General features: G+C 45.3%; 1 protein-coding gene across 1 annotated transcript in view; it reads left to right on the forward strand.

Moving 5' to 3' along the window:
• The first annotated feature begins 381 nt into the window (after window positions 1–381).
• LOC126172024 (pyridoxal phosphate phosphatase PHOSPHO2-like) overlaps window positions 382–14,822 on the forward strand; it is a 47,906-nt gene continuing 33,465 nt past the window's right edge. Inside the window, exon 1 of the mRNA XM_049920845.1 lies at window positions 382–1,167. Coding sequence (XP_049776802.1) covers window positions 712–1,167 — 456 coding nt within the window. The 5' untranslated portion in view covers window positions 382–711. The remainder of the gene's footprint in view (window positions 1,168–14,822) is intronic.

Genomic DNA, 14,822 nt, shown 5'->3' on the forward strand with positions numbered 1-14,822 from the left:
GTTAATTTTTCTGAACAAAAGTGTTAAATCAACTATTTACTTGTAATGTATTTCATGTAAAAGGCCCCGAACAAAAGTGTTAAATAAATTACTTACTTGTTATGTATTTCATGTAAAAGATCCTTCTCATAATTTTATGTTATTACAGTAATCAAAGTTGTATTGCCCAAAACGTTTGTGATAGGTACAATGAACCATTGCATTATGCAGGAAACAGTACACCCTTATCTTAATTTTGTTATACTATGTTCTTTGACGAAATCCATACAATGTACATTGTCACTGCTACTACAACTACAACTACATGAAGAACCAGAAGATCCGACACCCTGTCGTCTGCGAACGGTGGGTGTGTTTATGGTCTGTGACTGCTTCTGCAATCGTCTATGGGCAAACGTTGTACAGAATACAGATGTACACCAAGTCACCATTCAGTATTCACTATTCACCAATGTGCGAGAGTATACACTTGCTACTAACAGATAGAGAAACAACTTTTGTGTTGTTTTACTGTTGTTATGTTTAAGCCAATGTCTAGCGTGCAACAAGACAAGAACTTGAAGTCTTCGTTTCCCTGACCTAACTGTAGCGCCCGATATACGTTCCCAGTCATCATTTCATGAAAGTATTGACCTCGAGAAAGTTTGACGCGGGTGAACGAGAAACCTCGCTGTCAATGCGAGTAACCACGAGAAAACGCCGGAAGAATACATGTTACGACTTCGCAAATCAATATTCCAGATGTCAAAACCAATACTAGTTGCTTTTGATTTCGATCACACTATAGCTGATCAAAACACCGATATAGTAGTGCGAGATTTGCTTCCAAGAGAGAAAATAACAGATGATGTTACAAAGCTCTATAGATCAGATGGTTGGACAGCTTACATGCAAAAAATCTTCTTTTTGTTGCATGAGAACGGAATTAAACCGGAAGCTATTGAAGAAGCAGTTGAAAAGATACCCGTAACGGCCGGTGTTGATAAACTCCTAAAGTTTTTGCACCAAACTAATAACGAAGTTATTATAATTTCCGACTCAAATTCTGTTTTCATTCGAAAATGGTTAGAAGCGACATGCTTGAACTATACAGTGCGGAAGGTGTTCACGAATCCAGCACACTACGATGATAATGGGTGTTTGAGGATACAAATGTACCATATTCAAGTAAGTGAGTGTTTTACGGAGTTAGTATTTCCTTTTGTTAATACTCAGAATTAGAAATACCGTACGAGAAAATAGTTTGCCATCCTTAAGGTGTGGTAATGAGACGCATCTCTTCGGTCCACTAGAATGAAATGTCTGTAACTTGCATTTAAATGTGGAAATTCCACGATTTGTCGCCAAAACTGCACTTACGACATCGTATCCCCGTTCTGTGTAGTATTTTTTTAGATATATTTTGTGTGTCCACTAGTTCCTAATGACTATGTCCATTTGACAAGCAAGTGCAGTGGGCGTTTTGTGAACTCGCCATATCCAACTTCTGAGGCTTGAATCCAAGTCCATTTACAAATTTAGAGGGAATTTTATTCCTGTGATAAAATATACTTTATCCGTAAGAAAATCACAACTTCAAAATAATAAATAATTTTATTCATCTAATGTGGAAGAATTGCCAATGCAAGTTTTGTGTTATGTCTCTGCAGATTTTATGAAAAATGTACCTGAACACTTGCAAAAAGCAAAATGTAAACTTAAAATTACGTTAGTACTACTGAGTAATGCAGTTTAGGTCCAATTCATGATCTGATCAGTGTCACAAATCTAAAATTCTGCCCTGTGGAAATACTATAGCAACCAGATTTTAGCAGAAGCCAGGGACAATGTGAATCTGAGGAATTTTCTCAGCTTAACTACATAGATTACGTTGTATTGAGACTCCTGGGACACCCAGGGATCTGCATGAGTGAATGTTTTGTTCTTTAGGGTTTTGTGTGACCTTGATTGAACATACAAATAAATATAAAATTTGAAACTCCTTCTGTTTTGTTGCCAAGCATGCCTACAGTTAATAGTCCTTAAAATATATTTTCTTGGTAGTGTCAGCTACGGCACACTAAGTAGCCAAGCTTCTTAATAACAATATTCTAAGAGTGTATCCAGTTGCAGTTGCCTGATATAATTCTTGCAACTTAAGCAGTAAAAGAACAACAGTTTTCATTTTAAAACATTATTCACAAGATCCTGAAGAGCACATTAACACAGGATGTACCCACTAGAAGGTGCACCATTACATTTCTAACCCTGTGTAGTGCTATAACTGCCAGCAATAAGGTCATGCCAGCTTGGAATGGAAGGGTCAAGCTGCATGTTGATGATTCAGCAAAGGTTCTTGCAAACCAGGAACATCATTAGTCTCCTCCATGCTACATTAGTCGCACTACATGGATTAGACTGTCCACTGTACCGTGAAGTGAATAAGATACAAAAAATAATGAAGTGAATGCAAAGTAGCAAAGAAAGGTTTAAGACCTTAGAAACCCATTTGTATCAAAATGCAAGCTGTTTGTTCATGCCCCAGCATAAGTGTAGTAGTTGCCATTAGTAAATTGGGACTCATAATATGTGTTCAAAAAGAGTGGTAATGCTCAATAGTGCAGTTGTCGAGCTACTCGACATAATACGTAAATAGGCCTATACAAGTCAAGTCATTTGTCACTGGTTTTCACTTTGTGAAGGCCTTCTCTCACAAATTTACATTTTGAATGTTCTTAATCATTTATTTGCTTAGTGCATAGTCAATTGTAGTGCCCATGTCCAACCATCAGTGCATAGATACCTTTACATTGTGAGCGCCTATTCAGCTACATGTGGTTGTGTGTAAAAGTTAGTTGTATTTGCAATTTAGTACCCTAGTAGTTCACTTTGTGTCCTTTTCTTTCTTTGTAAACTGATAACAATGACAACTTGATAATATGTTGAAAAAGGTAATTCTACAACTTGTGTGATCTACAGGTTATTATCGTTCCTTAAAATTTTCCATATTCTTGTGCAAAGAATTCAGATGTGTGGTTAATACCAAAAGCAAGGCAAGGAAGTAGTATTCAAACTTCACAGCTTTTGAGATGTGACAATGATGAGATCACTATGGAAGTCAGAATTAATCTTAGGGAGTCGAGTAGTCCCACATCATCTCCATGAATTATTGTGGGATCTGCTCCTTCCTGGTAGAAACAAACGATATGGAATAAGGAAAAGCCAGCTAAATGACATTGTTTTCAACCAACGTTAATATCTTCATAGCTTACCTCAAGAAATTAAACCTTGTGTAATAGTTGACATTTGGTATACTGAGTGCTTAAATGACATCCACTTCGAAATTTCTGACATGTATAACAAGGACTACCATTTTCATAAGAAGAATAATCTTGCTACTAGAGAAACATCTATTGGTTGCAGGTCTGTTGGTACACCCCATATACATTTATATGCAGATTAACACAGCTAAATGACAAGTAACAACTATTTAAGGGACAAAATAAATTTTTGCTTTATTCGCACAACATGTATTAATACATTTTGCTATACAAATATATTACATTGCCCATCAACAAACATCAAAATCAAATAGGGGTAATGCAGGAGTAGGTTTAATAATGAATGAAAAAATAGGAGTGCGGGTTAGCTACTACAAACAGCATAGTGAACGCATTATTGTGGCCAAGATAGACACAAAGCCCATGCCTACTACAGTAGTACAAGTTTATATGCCAACTACCTCTGCAGATGATGAAGAAATAGATGAAATGTATGGCGAGATAAAAGAAATTATTCAGGTAGTGAAGGGAGACGAAAATTTAATAGTTATGGGTGACTGGAATTCGTCAGTAGGAAAAGGGAGAGAAGGAAACATAGTAGGTGAATATGGATTGGGGGGAAGGAATGAAAGAGGAAGCCACTTTGTAGAATTTTGCACAGAGCATAACTTAATCATAGCCAACACTTGGTTCAAGAATCATAAAAGAAGGTTGTATACCTGGAAGAATCCTGGAGATACTAAAAGGTATCAGATAGATTATATAATGGTAAGACAGAGATTTAGGAACCAGGTTTTAAATTGTAAGACATTTCCTGGGGCAGATGTGGATTCTGACCACAATCTATTGGTTATGAACTGCAGATTGAAACTGAAGAAACTGCAAAAAGGTGGGAATTTAAGGAGATGGGACCTGGATAAACTGAGAGAACCAGAGGTTGTACAGAGTTTCAGGGAGAGCGTAAGGGAACAATTGACAGGAATGGGGGAAAGAAATACAGTAGAAGAAGAATGCGTAGCTCTGAGGGATGAAGTAGTGAAGGCAGCAGAGGATCAAGTAGGTAAAAAGACGAGGGCCAATAGAAATCCTTGGGTAACAGAAGAAATATTGAATTTAATTGATGAAAGGAGAAAATATAAAAATGCAGTAAATGAAGCAGGCAAAAAGGAATACAAACGTCTAAAAAATGATATCGACAGGAAGTGCAAAATGGCTAAGCAGGGATGGCTAGAGGACAAATGTAGGGATGTAGAGGCTTGTCTCACTAGGGGTAAGATAGATACTGCCTACAGGAAAATTAAAGAGACCTTTGGAGAGAAGAGAACCACTTGTATGAACATCAAGAGCTCAGATGGCAACCCAGTTCTAAGCAAAGAAGGGAAGGCAGAAAGGTGGAAGGAGTATATAGAGGGTTTATACAAGGGCGATGTACTTGAGGACAATATTATGGAAATGGAAGAGGATGTAGATGAAGACGAAATGGGAGATAAGATACTGCGTGAAGAGTTTGACAGAGCACTGAAAGACCTGTGTCGAAACAAGGCCCCGGGAGTAGACAACATTCCATTTGAACTACTGATGGCCTCGGGAGAGCCACTCATGACAAAACTCTACCATCTGGTGAGCAAGATGTATGAAACAGGCGAAATACCCTCAGACTTCAAGAAGGGTATAATTATTCCAATCCCAAAGAAAGCAGGTGTTGACAGATGTGAAAATTACCGAACTATCAGTTTAATAAGTCACAGCTGCAAAATACTAACGCGAATTCTTTACAGACAAATGGAAAAACTGGTAGAAGCCGACCTCGGGGAAGATCAGTTTGGATTCCGTAGAAATGTTGGAACACGTGAGGCAATACTGACCTTACGACTTATCTTAGAAGAAAGATCAAGGAAAGACAAACCTATGTTTCTAGCATTTGTAGACTTAGAGAAAGCTTTTGACAATGTTAACTGGAATACTCTGTTTCAAATTCTGAAGGTGGCAGGGGTAAAATACAGGGAGCGAAAGGCTATTTACAGTTTGTACAGAAATCAGATGGCAGTTATAAGAGTCGAGGGGCATGAAAGGGAAGCAGTGGTTGGGAAAGGAGTAAGACAGGGTTGTAGCCTCTCCCCGATGTTATTCAATCTGTATATTGAGCAAGCAGTAAAGGATTACAAAAGAAAAATTCGGAGTAGGTATTAAAATTCATGGAGAAGAAGTAAAAACTTTGAGGTTCGCCGATGACATTGTAATTCTGTCAGAGACAGCAAACGACTTGGAAGAGCAGTTGAACGGAATGGACAGTGTCTTGAAAGGAGGATATAAGATGAACATCAACAAAAGTAAAACGAGGATAATGGAATGTAGTCAAATCGGGTGATGCTGAGGGAATTAGATTAGGAAATGAGAAACTTAAAGTAGTAAAGGAGTTTTGCTATTTAGGGAGTAAAATAACCGATGATGGTCGAAGTAGAGAGGATATAAAATGTAGACTGGCAATGGCAAGGAAAGCGTTTCTCAAGAAGAGCAATTTGTTAACATCGAGTATAGATTTAAGTGTCAGGAAGTCGTTTCTGAAAGTATTTGTATGGAATGTAGCCATGTATGGAAGTGAAACATGGACGATAACTAGTTTGGACAAGAAGAGAATAGAAGCTTTCGAAATGTGGTGCTACAGAAGAATGCTGAAGATAAGGTGGGTAGATCACGTAACTAATGAGGAGGTATTGAATAGGATTGGGGAGAAGAGAAGTTTGTGGCACAACTTGACTAGAAGAAGGGATCGGTTGGTAGGACATGTTTTGAGGCATCAAGGGATCACAAATTTAGCATTGGAGGGCAGTGTGGAGGGTAAAAATCGTAGAGGGAGACCAAGAGATTAATACACTAAGCAGATTCAGAAGGATGTAGGTTGCAGTAGATACTGGGAGATGAAGAAGCTTGCACAGGATAGAGTAGCATGGAGAGCTGCATCAAACCAGTCTCAGGACTGAAGACCACAACAACAACAACAACAACAACATCAACAAACATGGAACATGTATATTCCACAGAGTCTAATGCACTCTGCACATCATATCTTGTTGGAAAATGTTCGTTCACATATCCCCAACAAACCAGGACAATATTTCATATTGAAGTCAGTGACAGTTTGTGGCCAAACATTTGCAGTTTATCACAAATGACTCATTTGCATACCCCCATGTATACTGGAATGCTTTTGCTTCTCATATTCGGTACATTCATAAGTATCACTTTTCACTAATAAAATTTGGGATCCATGCAGTATAAATAACACTAATAATAATAATAACAATAATAATAATAATAATTTCTAAATATAATGCTTATTGAGAAATAAATAGTAAATCTTGTGTGACTCATAGCGTGGCGCAAATGTTTTCATCTGCTGCCATTTCACTGAAGGGCGTGTCAGTTTAAATTGGTAATGCCACCTGTAATTGTAACCAGTTCTGCAATACGAAAAGTGTCTATGCTGCCTTTCAGTTACTGCGGGGGGATCATTTTATGAAAAGTATATAAAATAGAGGAGGCACTGAGACACAGATGGGCTTGATGAAAAGACTTCTAAACCTTTAAGCCATTGGACAGAAAAGAGTCCTCCTTAGGAAATAGAAAACACACACATTCATGGAAGCACAACTCTCATACACACGACTGCTGTGGCCTAACTGATGCTAAGCACTAAAAGCACAAGAAAGCAGTTATTGTATGAGAGACAGATGGAGATGGGAGACATTATTTGCTTGTGTGGAAAGTGTTCTTGAACTGGCACTGGTGCAGGCCGCTGAAAAAAAAAGGGGGGGGGGGGTGATGAATTGTATAAATCAGCATTGGCAAGTGCCAGTAACAAGTTGTTTGTACTTTGTTTATTGTAATATTACCCATAACTGTTAAGTCAGTTACTATACAGGTATTACAAGTTTTTGTACTTTACAAAGAATAATGAAGATCTGCTTCCTAGCATATTGAACTTTCCAATTATCAGAGGAGTGCCCATGATTCTGAATCAGGCCCATGTGGCTGGAATGTTTCCTTTTATTAATCCATTTTTCACCCAGTTTCTTCCCTTTTTGTTTCGCAAAGTATGTGAGTGTGTAGTGTACAAATCGCCATAATATTCCCCCTACTATTGTCTATACTAACTACTTCTCAATGATACAAACGAGGTTTAAATTCCAAAAATGTGCTACAATAAAATGCTGCACTGTATAACACACTTTAAATGAGACACAGTTGCTGTTATTGAAATCCATCACCTTTGGCCTGTAGAACATAGGTCACAGCCTTTGTTCTGTGGATAAATCACAGAAATGTGCTGATTTTCAGCACGCATCTAGGGACTCTGCCTCTACGCAACTCTGGGAGACTAGGTCCATTGGTGGGGCCTACATATTTGCCTGAGATGGGCCAGCATTTCTGGCCTGTTGCTGATCTCTGCTTCTGTGTGACCAGCTATTGCGAATACAAGCGTGTTGACAACGGCTACACAAGCATATAAATGAGGAAATGGTGTTTCTTTTAGTTTTAACATTGCTTTTTTTCCCCTGTGGTTTGCTGCTGTGGATTCTCAAACAGTGTCAGATTTTTTGTTGGCAGCAGGCACTGTCAGTTTGGGAGTGGGCAATTGTTCCTGCTTGGAATGTTCTCCACAAACAGTCTGTCTGTAAGCCCATCCACATGGGTGACCAGCTGAAAACTGTCCTGTGTTACATGTAACTTGTAATTTCCTAGAATTCATTGCCTTTTCTGAGAGTCTTAGTTTTCAAATTACTTTATTTTCCAAAAGTTGATAGAAAAATTTGGAGACTGTTATATGTAAAAATATAATTTTTTTTCATGCCCCACACCTGTATGTAGTTGGTTTATCTCCAAGACTACACACACCATGTTCCTTAAAACAGTTATCTCATTCCTCTAGGCCAAAAAGTTCTGGGAGATGATTTTTAGGAGTACAGTGTACAAACTGGTAGAAGCCAGTTGAAGGTCCCGCCTACCTGTGGCAATACTGAATAGCATGGCAGCTTCCTTTTAAAAACACTGCAGCTTACAAGAGACTGTATGGAAGTTAATATCAACAGTTTGGGAATTATTGGACAGTACAATACAATAAAATTTATATTCTGGTCTGTGTGTATTTTGCTGCAGTGTTTTCATTCTAAGTTAATTGACTGTGATTGTTACTCTAAGTTCTATTAATAAAAGCATTTTGGAACTGTGCATTTCATTAACACTATCATAATTCATATCTGATTTCTGATTATCAACCAACATAAAAGACTCCTAGTTACAATCAGGACATCATAAGCCCCCCTGCGGGTCCGGGGTAAGAATAGGCCCGAGGTATTCCTGCCTGTCGTACGAGGCGACTAAAAGGAGTTTCACCTGTTTCGGCCTTCCATGTGATGGTCCCCCTTGGGGTTTGACCTCCATTTTTCTAAATTTCTACAGAAGTACGAGCCTTTTGGGGAAGGACACCTTATGTGGTGTACCACTGGTCCTAAGTGCACTAAGACCTTGGCACTCAGCATTGCACCGGCGTTGTAACCATACCCACTATTACTCAAATTGGGCCTAAACGCCTTTTGGGTTGTCCCAGTTACGCCCATAGTGCGTCTCCATCTGCACCAGCGATCATGATGGACTTTCCATGGCACCAGAAATCCAGCACGGTAGCCAGCCCGTTGTGGTGGGGTCGTCATGTACCCTCTAGGTTGTAGCCCCCTGACAACACAGGGATCGTACTGCCGATACCTGAGCTGCACCCTCCCCACGTCGGCCAAGGAGTAGATGCCCGTCTCCTTGGGGCATCAGGACTCCCGGCAATGGTCATCCTGCCAGGTGGCCCTTGCTGCGGCTGGGTGGCGCCCGTGGGGAGAGCCCCTGGTCGGAGTGGGTGGTATCGGGGCGGACGTTTCGCAGATGAAACGTCACCACGTATCGGGTCGCTCTGCGGCCGAGTCTTTTAAAAGAAAAAGTACCGTTTCTGGTTCTGGTTCTCTTGCCCCTTCCCCCTTGGCCACTCCATGGGAGGAGGGACAGGCCCGCCGGCTTGGAGCGAAGTACTTCCCCCGCTATTTGGTCTGTTCTCGGACCGATGGGGGGACATTCGCCACCTCCAAGCCCATGTTCTTTGTTCAGCACATTGAGGACATCTTCGGGGAAATCGAGGCTCTCAGCAAGATGCGTTCAGGGTCCGTACTTATCAAGACCACGTCCGCCACACAGTCGGCGGCGCTCCAGGCGTGCGACCGCCTAGGGGACATCCCAGTCTCCATTGTCCCACATCTGGCACTCGATAGGACGCAGGGGGTTATTTTTCATCGTGACCTCCTGCTACAATCTGATGAGGAGCTCAGGGCCAACCTGGAGCGCCGAGGCGTGCATTTCGTCCGGCGAGTCCAGCGCGGCCCCAAAGACCATCGCATCGACACTGGGGCCTTTATCCTCGCCTTCGAGGGGGACGTTCTCCCGGAGAAGGTAAAGGTAATGTGCTACCGGTGTGACGTGCGACCCTACGTTCCGCCTCCTATGCGCTGTTTTAGGTGTTTGCGCTTTGGGCACATGTCGTCACGGTGTGAGGCTGAGCCCCTCTGTGGCGATTGTGGCCGTCCTCTTCGTGAGGAACATACATGCACCCCACCACCTCGGTGCGTTAATTGTCCTGGCGTCCACTCGCCTAGATCCTCAGACTGCCCCGCATATCAGAAGGAGAAGAAGATACAAGAAATCAAAACTTTGGATCGGCTGTCTTATTCTGAGGCCAGGAAGAAGTACGACCGCCTCCATCCCGTGCCATTGACCACTTCATTTGCCTCAGTTGTGTCCACTCCTTCCGCGGTATCCTCACCCCTCTCCTGTCCCCCCTCCGCCTCCTCCGCCCATCAGGGGGCTCTGCCTCCGCCTCCCAAATCCCTCCCTTCCAAATCCTCCTCCACCGTGGCCCCCACCCCCTCTGCCCCAGGGGCCATCCTTCCTCCTCCTTCTCCCCACACGCCACCTGAGAAGCGATCCTCTTCTCAGGCATCCATCGGGGACACGTTCCGGACCCCGGCTTCCGAGGTCCGGCGTTCCAAAACGGACCCCGCGCGTGAGGACCTTCTTCGGGTCCAGCCCACCATCCCTGTGCCTCCTCGGCCTTCCAAGAAGGCCTCTAAGAAGAAGTCTCTATCCCCCTCTCCACCCCGGCGCGTTTCGACTGACGCTCCATCCGTGAGTCACCGCTCCCGGCCGTCCTCAGTTTCGCCGGGACGCTCTGCTGCCAGGCGGTCAGCTGGCCTTTCGTCGGCAAATGATGCTGCCCCTCCTACACAACCAGGGACAGCGGCCGCAGCTGGCGACCAGTCGATGGAACCGGATCCGCCTCCCGTCGGTTGTAGCGTTGTTCCCTCGCAACCTGGCCCTCCGCGGCCGTCGAGGTGACCAGCTCTTCCCCCGTCTCGTTCCCCCAACTTTTTGACTAGCGATGGCGTTGTTTCATTGGAACATAAGAGGTATTCGATCTCATCGGGAGGAATTACAACTGCTCCTCCGCCTGCACTGTCCGCTCGTCCTTGGACTCCAGGAAACCAAGTTGCGCCCGACTGACCGTATTGCCTTTACCCACTATACCTCGGAGCGGTATGACCTTACCCCTGTGGACGGTGTCCCAGCTCATGGTGGGGTCATGTTGCTCATTCGGGACGACGTCTATTACCATCCCATCCCATTGACCACCCCACTCCAAGCAATAGCTGTCCGCATTACTCTTTCTGCTTTTACTTTTTCAGTTTGTACCATCTACACTCCACCGTCGTCTGCCGTTAGTCGGGCTGACATGATGCACCTGATCGTTCAGCTTCCCCCGCCGTTTTTATTGTTTGGCGACTTCAATGCCCATCATCCCCTTTGGGGCTCTCCTGCATCCTGTCCAAGAGGCTCACTCTTGGCAGATGTCTTCAACCATCTCAATCTTGTCTGCCTCAATACCGGCACCCCGACTTTCCTCTCGGACTCCACTCATACCTTCTCCCACTTGGACCTCTCGATATGTTCTACCACTCTTGCCCGTCGGTTCGAGTGGTATGTCCTTTCTGACACCTATTCGAGCGACCACTTCCCCTGTGTCGTTCGTCTCCTGCACCACACCCCATCCCCACGTCCTTCGAGCTGGAACATACTGAAAGCTGACTGGGGACTTTACTCATCTCTGGCGACCTTTCCGGACCACGATTTTCCCAGTTGTGACAGTCAGGTCGAATACCTCACGGCTGTTATCATCCATGCTGCCGAACGTTCCATTCCTCGTACTACTTCTTCACGTCGCGTTTCCGTCCCCTGGTGGAACGAGGCTTGTAGGGACGCTATCCGTGCTCGACGACGTGCTTTACGCACCTTTCGCCGCCATCCTACATTGGCGAATTGTATTGAATACAAACGACTCCGAGCGCAATGCCGTAGAGTCATCAAAGACAGCAAAAAAGCTTGTTGGGCCTCTTTCACCGGCTCCTTTAACAGTTTTACTCCATCTTCCGTCGTTTGGGGTAGCCTGCGCCGGCTGTCGGGTATTAAGGCCCACTCCTCGGTACCTGGCCTGACCTCAGGTAATGCGGTCCTTGTTGATCCGGTGGCTGTCGCCAACGCCTTTGGCCGCTTTTTCGAGGGGGTTTCAAGCTCCGCCCATTACCATCCTGCCTTCCTTCCCAGGAAAGAGGCAGAAGAGGCTCGACGACCTTCCTTCCACTCGCTGAATCTGGAAACCTATAATGCCCCCTTTACTATGCGGGAACTCGAACGTGCGCTTGCACTGTCCCGGTCCTCTGCTCCGGGGCCGGATGCCATTCACGTTCAGATGCTGGCACACCTTTCTCCGGCGGGCAAAAGCTTCCTTCTCCGTACCTACAATCGCGTCTGGACCGAAGGTCAAGTCCCCATGCGTTGGCGTGACGCCGTTGTTGTTCCTATACCCAAACCCGGGAAGGATAGACACCTTCCTTCTAGTTACCGCCCCATTTCTCTTACAAGCTGTGTCTGTAAGGTGATGGAGCGCATGGTTAATGCTCGGTTAGTCTGGATTCTTGAATCTCGACGGCTACTTACTAATGTCCAATGCGGCTTTCGGCGCCGCCGCTCCGCTGTTGACCACCTCGTGACCTTGTCGACATTCATCATGAACAACTTTTTGCGAAGGCGCCAAACGGTAGCCGTGTTCTTCGACTTGGAGAAGGCTTATGACACCTGTTGGAGAGGAGGTATCCTCCGCACTATGCACAGGTGGGGCCTACGCGGTCGCCTGCCCCTTTTTATTGATTCCTTTTTAACGGATCGAAAGTTTAGGGTACGTGTGGGCTCCGTATTGTCCGACGTCTTCCTCCAGGAGAACGGAGTGCCTCAGGGCTCCGTCTTGAGCGTAGCCCTTTTTGCCATCGCGATCAATCCCATTATGGATTGCATTCCACCTAATGTCTCAGGCTCTCTCTTTGTCAATGACTTCGCGATCTACTGCAGTGCCCAGAGAACATGCCTCCTGGAGCGCTGCCTTCAGCGTTGTCTAGACAGCCTCTACTCATGGAGCGTGGCAAATGGCTTCCGGTTCTCTGAAGAAAAGACGGTTTGTATCAACTTTTGGCGATATAAAGCGTTCCTTCCGCCATCCTTACATCTCGGTCCCGTTGTTCTCCCATTCGTGGACACAACTAAGTTTCTAGGGCTCACGTTGGACAGGAAACTGTGTTGGTCTCCACACGTCTCTTATTTGGCGGCCCGTTGCACACGTTCCCTTAATGTCCTCAGAGTTCTTAGCGGTTCATCTTGGGGAGCGGATCGCACTGTCCTGCTTCGCTTGTATCGGTCCATAGTCCGATCGAAGCTGGATTATGGGAGCTTCGTCTACTCGTCCGCTCGGCCGTCCCTCTTACGCCGGCTCAACTCCATCCACCATCGGGGGTTACGTCTTGCGACCGGAGCCTTCTACACCAGTCCTGTCGAGAGTCTTTATGCTGAAGCTGCCGAGTTACCGTTGACCTACCGGCGCGACGTACTGCTGTGTCGGTATGCCTGCCGGCTGTCGTCTATGCCCGACCACCCCTCTTACAAGTCCTTCTTCGCCGATTCTCTCGACCGTCAGTACGGGTTGTATGTGTCTGCCCTGCTGCCCCCCGGAGTCCGCTTCCGTCGCCTGCTTCGACAATTGGATTTTGCCCTCCCTACCACCTTCAGAGAGGGTGAGAGCCCGACACCACCTTGGCTCCAGGCTCCGGTTCATATTTATCTCGACCTCAGCTCACTCCCGAAGGATGGTACTCCGGCTGCAATGTATTGCTCACGGTTTGCCGAACTTCGTGCTCGACTTGCCAGTCACACCTTTATTTACACCGATGGCTCCAAAACTGACGATGGTGTCGGCTGTGCCTTTGTCGTCGGGGCCGCCACATTTAAATACAGGCTCCTCGACCAATGTTCCAGCTTTACGGCCGAGCTTTTTGCTCTCCATCAGGCCGTTCAGTATGCCCGCCGCCACCACCATTCATCATATGTACTCTGCTCTGACTCACTCAGTGCTCTTCAGAGCCTTGGAGCTCCCTATCCGGTCCATCCCTTGATACAACGGATACAGCAGTCCCTCCATTCTTTGGCTGATAACGGTGGTTCTGTCAGCTTTCTGTGGGTTCCCGGACATGTGGGAGTGCCTGGGAATGAGGCTGCGGATGCTGCAGCCAAGGCTGCGGTCCTCCTGCCTCGGCCAGCCTCCCATTGTGTCCCGTCATCCGACGTTCGTGGGGATGTCTGTAAGAGGCTTGTGTCGTTGTGGTGGGATGCTTGGTCATCCCTCCAAGGAAACAAGCTCCGGGCAGTAAAACCGCTACCAACTGCTTGGACAACATCCTCCCGACCATCTCGGCGCGAGGAGGTCCTTCTGACCAGGTTGCGGATTGGGCATTGCCGGTTTAGCCACCGCTACCTGCTCTCCGGTGACCCAGCCCCGCAGTGCCCTTGTGGTCAGGCATTAACAGTGCGCCATGTTTTATTGTCGTGTCCCCGTTTTAATCAATTTCGTGTTGTCCTGTCCCTGCCATCTACTTTACCGGATGTTTTAGCTGATGACGCTCGAGCAGCTGTTCGTATTCTGCGTTTTATAACTTTAACTGGCTTGTCCAAAGACATTTAATCTTTTTACTTATTTTGTCTGCATCTTTGTCGGGTCCTTCTGGTGTCCCCTCCATCCCCTTGAGTTTTACCAGATTCCATGTGCTCAAACAACAGTGACTGGGCGCTAATGACCTCAGCAGTTGAGCGCCCTTAAACCCAACAAAAAAAAAAAAAAAAAAAGAGACATCATAAGCTTCTCTGTCCATTTCAGCCAGCTGGAAGTGTTACAGGATCGTACTTCAACTTCCACCACCAGTTGGATGATTGGCTCAGCAATCTGCAAATTCTGTTACAGACCATTTGTCTTTAACCCAGTGCAAGTTACAGAATTTTGAGGTTTGTAGTGCAATGACCATGTAACGGAGTGGACTCATTTGAAAGAAGTTGGTCAGGTGTGAGTAGTACTCAAGCACTGAGGGTTCCATA

The sequence above is a fragment of the Schistocerca cancellata genome, chromosome 1, assembly GCF_023864275.1.
Source record: "Schistocerca cancellata isolate TAMUIC-IGC-003103 chromosome 1, iqSchCanc2.1, whole genome shotgun sequence".
NCBI classification, from domain to species: Eukaryota; Metazoa; Arthropoda; class Insecta; order Orthoptera; family Acrididae; genus Schistocerca; species Schistocerca cancellata.